General features: G+C 37.5%; 1 protein-coding gene across 1 annotated transcript in view; it reads right to left on the bottom strand.

Moving 5' to 3' along the window:
• chd6 (chromodomain helicase DNA binding protein 6) overlaps window positions 1-6,000 on the bottom strand; it is a gene marked incomplete at its 3' end in the record, with an annotated part of 98,956 nt that overhangs the window by 53,787 nt on the left and 39,169 nt on the right. The window contains exons 3-4 of the mRNA XM_079241981.1: window positions 5,604-5,730; window positions 92-245 (exon numbers count right to left, since the gene is read on the bottom strand). Coding sequence (XP_079098107.1) covers window positions 92-245; window positions 5,604-5,730 — 281 coding nt within the window. The remainder of the gene's footprint in view (window positions 1-91; window positions 246-5,603; window positions 5,731-6,000) is intronic.

Raw genomic sequence — 6,000 nt, 5'->3', positions numbered from 1 at the left:
ACTGAATACGTTTTTGAAAAGTTTCATTTTATTTGCTTTGTTTGTTTTTGTTGTTAACATGGTTCTCCCTACAGTCTTATTGTGCACTCACTGTGTTGTCCAGGGGGTCCTGGCTGTCCTCTCCTCCCATGTTGAGCGCTGACATTGAGGTAGTGTCGTCACTCTCTCCCCCCTCCGGGACAGCCAGCTCCTGGTTTCTCCTCTTCCCTTTCTTCTTCTTCTCCACCGGCGCTGCGCCAGGATCTCTGTAAAAAGGAGGAATTCTGATGAGTAATTAGCAGCTTCAGCAGCCGGCAGCAGCGCTCTTTTCACCAAGTCAGCGACAGGAAGCTTGTCGGTTCCAGATTTTTCATCCTCGTTCCATGTTCTAACTGAAACTAACTGGCAGCTGCGGACTGGAGACTGACTCAGACTGGGGGGGGGGGCTGGTAATGTGAGTCCCCAGACTTGCAGAAAACGCAAGAAGCTGGAATGTGAATGAGTGGCTAAATGACTGATTAGCATATTGTGACACAATCATATCCCTTTCATAAGGAAACTCAGAATAGATTATTTTCATACTGACACAGAGAAATGTGGTTATCATCCACCGCTTTATTCATGGGAAAGTGGTTGTGACTGCAGAGAGTCTCTGGAGGCTTCCAGCCTGTCTGAGCTGTAGAGGAACGTTTACCTCCAGTTCACCTTGGATCAGCAGCAGAAAGGGGCTGAAAATATGTTAAACCTACAAACCCAAATGTCTCAAACATCTAGAATCTTTGATTCATTTTTCTACTGATACCAGATGGAAACTACAGAAGAATCTGCACAAACAGCTACAACACATGTGCCAACCTCTTTCACATGTTCAGGTATCACAGCAAACTGGTTTCAAACAGTGTACCACTACTGAACTCATATTTATTACCTATTCAGGAAAAAACTCTCACAAATATGAACTTTATGTCTGTAAATGCCCTTCCACATTAATAATTAGAACTGTGACAATATGCTTTTGTCCCGATTGGATTCGGTTCTCATCTTTTGGGATCCGATTCGATTTAAACTGCAATTCTCATAATTCTTTGTAGATTAAAAACAAAAAAATTTTAAAAACTTTATTTTGCTTGTCATCCGTCTTGATTTAAAATAGGAAAAAGCAACACAGCAGCCAGACCAACATTTTACTGCTATAATGCTCAAAGGAGAAAAGTAAAAAGATTAATAAAAAAAAACAATAAAAATGACCCAATTTTTTTTTCATGGATTATATTTATTTTTATATAGATTTTTTTTTAACAAAAAAAAATATTTTTTTAACAAAAAAAAATATTTTTTTTAAATAAAAAAATCTATTTTTAAATTGTGAAGCAAAAAATCCCAATAATTGATTTCTTTATTCGATTTTCCCGCCCCTATTAATAATACCGTTTAAAATTAGCTGAAACAGCTTTTTTTAGTTACTCAGGTAGCATTCTTACACCCCTATTCTTGGATTAGTTCAAGCCATAAAGGAAAAATAAAGACAGCAGGAAAATAGGAAAAAAGCCCAAAATAAGAAGCTTAAAGGGGAATTATTTGTAAAAATGAAAAACAGCATAAAACAAAATACATAACTTTCAATTGTTGAAAGAAGTTTTGCTTTATTTTACAACAAAAAACAGCTTGTGATTGTGCTTATCGATGTGTTGGATTACAGAGATACTTTTTATGAAGATGTTTCTGTATGATTAACTGTCTATCCTCTATTCTTTGAGGTGTTTTTCTAACACCTTGTTAAATCTATGCCGCCAAGAATTTAGACAGTTCTGAAGGTAAAACAGAGTCCAAGCGGGTGCTCGTAAGATGGACATGATACAGTGGATGGTAAACCTGTGCAGGAAATGATGGTTTGAAAAACCAGTGCAAAAAAAGTGTTTTATATTGTAAAATTTTAGAACAGATCATTATTTTAAAGCACGGCCATTGGTTTACAGCAGGTCTAGACTGGCAGCCATGATGATTAGAGCAGATTCATCTTCAGTCCCTTCATGGTGCAACTCAGTGAGCAGTGAGAAGACAGAGATGGAATTAAAAGTGAATCACATGGGAGTTTTTCTAATCTTCTTGTGGCTGCTGATATCTGAACAAAACATGACCTGATACCAGAGAACAACCTGGAAATGATCCCAAGAGAACTTTAGGAGGCTTCATCCTCCCCTACTTTATCTCCTTTCCTTCCGTTTTATCACAGCATCCTTTTCTTTCACATCATTACCTCCATACCTTTTCATCCTCCTCCCACCGTCATTCAACACTGACCTTTCTGTCTCTGTCGCAGCATTGATCGTCTTCTCTCCTTAAGCTTGGAACCTTTTCAGTTCTGTGGTTCTCTCCTCCGTTCTTACATTCGTTACCAGCTTGTTTCTTCTGAGGGTCAGTTTTTGGTTTCTATCCTTCATCTTCCTGTCAGTGGCTTAATTTCAAGAATTTCAGTTCAAACTCATTGAAAAATGGACACTTAGCTGAAATTTTCTCTCAGAACATGAAGAGTTCAATCATTTTATGTACTTTCCTTTTTTTTATGTATCTTTTCACCTTGTTGGCAGATCAGATATATCTGTCCAGTTTATGAGATGACAGCGAGGTAAACAGGCTGTGAGTGAAGGAGTTTTGTCTTTCAGCATCCTTTGGGTTCTGTGCAGACAGTTTATCGATATCTGTGCTGCTCAAGAGATGGATGTCAGTGATGTTTCAGTTTTATCAGCTCATGTAAAGGCTGAATGTCTTGAAACCCGCACAGCAAATCTCTGTCATTTTTCCAGCCTTCTCTCTATGTTTACATTTACAAGATGTTTGCTTTAAAGTTGACCCTGCCTAAGCCAAATTAGAGATGTATATGGACCTCTAGGCTTCATAAGCCAGCAAGTTTAAAAGCTGAAAGGAAAAAAAAAAAACACTAAAGAAGAAAGAAAAAGCACAAGCGTGCTGTGTTTTATTGTTCCATGATGGTACAAATGCATTAAAAAAGGGAGACTTTCAGAATTTTTATTAAAGGGGTGCTATTATGGTATTTGGAGTTTTCTGAGCTTTCTACAGTGTTACAGTGTTGAATCCTCATCAGATATGTGAACGGCACAGTTTTTTATCACCTAAACTCATGTTTGAGTTTGAGTTCCAGCACGCTCTCCGTTCAGTTTCCATGGTGACGAAAAACGCGTCATTTCAGAGAGTTTTTTTCTACTTGGAAATCCTTGTGACGTCCCGGGGGATAAGGTTCGGTGATTGGTTACCTTCTACTGGTTAACAAGTGCATGTACAAATACATCAGGCGGGTGGAAAACGTCAGATAAAGTTATTTCCAACGATGGCTGGTGAGTTTACCAAAGAGAGACATCCTGCTGCATTCGTTGCTGTGGGTTGCTGTTTTCCACTTCGTTTTCAGGGTCTGATTCAGGTTCCAACATGTAGGGCTGTATGCTATGTGTTGACATTGTATTTTGTTTTTTGTTTTTTTTTATTGAGTTCATATTAGCCTAATCCTTCTGTTTATGAGATGTTACAATGACAGCGAAAACAGTTGCGGTGCGCGCTCCCGATGTAGTGCAGTGGTGGGAGGTGGGGCTTAATGCGGAAGAGTCTCAATCCACTCGTTTTGCCCGCAGGCTGATCTGACAGCCTACAGAGAGAGTCGGTCTGAAGTAAATAAAGCGATTTGTGACAATAACTCGATCAATCCCAGTCCTTCTGGTCTCGGAAATAAAAATAAATTAGCCTGAAATGCACAAAATAGTTCCACTTTAATGTATATAGGGGTGAGACTTTAACATTTAATTTAAAAAAAAAAAAAAAAAAACACCAGAAAAGACTGTAGACTTGTTGATCCTTGCTCTGTCTTTGAATAAATTCACCAAAGGGTTTGAAACATCACTAAATATAGTGCGAAAGTGGCAAGTGTAAATCAGTGTAATTAGCATACCAAAAAATTTTATATAAAATTGTACATATATATATATAGATAGATAGATAGATAGATAGATAGATAGATAGATAGATAGATAACATTTATATATTAACAGAAAAACACTTTCATTTTGAATAAAATTAATAATAAAAAAATTAATAATGACTCTTTTCCTCATTGCAAACTTTCCACTTTATCTGATAGTAGCCGTTTTTTTTTCCTGTCCGTGTGATGGCATCATAACCATGACTTTCTTCTCAAAGTCAGACAGAAATATATTTTCAGTCTGCTTCTCTTCTTTTCCTGTTCTCTCTTCTTCCTCTCCTCTGGTAACCTTTGATACTAGCGTCTAGTGCTCATAATTTATCTGTGTCGAACTGATCATTTTTGTTATGTTGCAAATAATATTTGCACAGGTAAGATCACAACTATGATCATAATCACAGTGATTTGCCACAGTTTAGCTACACTTTTTGTTTTGATATTTTTATGACTAAAATGATCCATTGCGGCACAAATTTTCAGCAGCAATCCAAAAGACACAACATCCAACACACAGATGGAGCTCAGAGAAAACACTCACCTTCTGTAAGCTGCTGTGGTCAATGGTTGTTTTATACATACCACAGCTTCATCTTTGTGTAACTGAACCATATCACAAAGCCTTAAACATTAATATCCAAGGTGAAACATATCACATTTAAGCAGCTGAGGGTGAGGTAAAGCGTTTGAGGATCAAGGCAGAGTGGCTACAGCTATGAGAGTGACCCCATTAGTGACATATAAAAAGATGCCAGAGTGTCCTCGCTTTTCACTCCTATTTCTCAACATGATAAATACAACACAGCTCTTCTGAAGTGGACTGAAAAAAAAAGAAATGAAGAAAAAAAAAACATACACCAATAAGGTGTAAAGAAATATTTCAATATACGAAGGTGAGAAAAAATGGCAAAAAGCAAACTATGGGCGACTGACGATATGAGATATATATATCCTTCCCATAGAGCATATTGTCTTCCTTCATGTCTTATTTAAATTCTGGCAAATGGATTCAGATATCAGCTTGTTTTCTCAGATTTAAGATGTATTTAAAAAGAATAGAAAGTGGTATACCTGTGTTTGCATTCCTTTAAACATAATTAATGAGTTCGTTCAATGTATGTTCACAACTAAAGTGCAAGCATCAATCAGTGTGAAGCATTTACATAATAATAACATGTTCTGATCCCAAACTGGTATCATAGATATTACCAGCGACCACAACGCAACTTTGACCTCACACCATCAGCGTCACGCAAAGATGATTTAATACTTCATATTTCTCCTTTACTGTTTCTTTTTTTTTTTTCTTTTTTTTGATGAAAATAAAGTATTAAATATTGCATCTCTTATTAAAGGTGTGTGTCACTGAGTGTGAACAGTTCCTGACATTTACAGTTAAAGTTCAAGATAACCTTTTCCTAAACGTTGCTGCCATGATCAAAAGCCCGAAGCAAGCCAATCAATAATCAATAAGTTCATTCAGGGCAGAAAAAATGTATGGGATTGTATCCAACAGGATTTTCTTCAGTGTTTAACAATTCTTGTGCATTTTGTTTTTGTTCATGTCAGATGTAAAACCTTAAAAATGACGAGATGGTTTTCTTTCTTCTTACCACAACTGTATAACTAAAAGTCCCACCTGGGTTTGCGACCCCTCTGTTTTGGCGCCGAGGGGGCTGGTGTCTTGCTGTTGGTCTGGCCGTGGTTTCTTCCATGGCTTTGGGAAACCTGGGTGTTGTGCCCCTGTCCCGGGGTGAGAGGAGGAGCTGCAGGGGTGTGGAAAACATGAACAATTATCAGGGAGACTTATGAATATAAACAAGCACATACATCACTTCATAGGACTGAGAGTATGAGAAGTAAAGCTGTTCTTTTCAACAGAAATCTCGGCAACATACACCAGAATCTGGACACCACCGACATTAGCATCTGTTCAGAAATAGATTTTGCTGAGAATTATTTGTACCGTATTTGTACGCTACAAAACTTTGCAAAGCGAGGCCTGAAAGCAGACAAGTCTGACTGTCCACTCATAC

Source organism: Telmatherina bonti, assembly GCF_933228915.1.
Source record: "Telmatherina bonti genome assembly, chromosome: 6".
In the NCBI taxonomy this organism is placed as follows: domain Eukaryota; kingdom Metazoa; phylum Chordata; class Actinopteri; order Atheriniformes; family Telmatherinidae; genus Telmatherina; species Telmatherina bonti.
The sequence above is the reverse complement of the archived record's forward strand: the minus strand, read 5'-3'. Positions and strand labels throughout refer to the sequence as shown.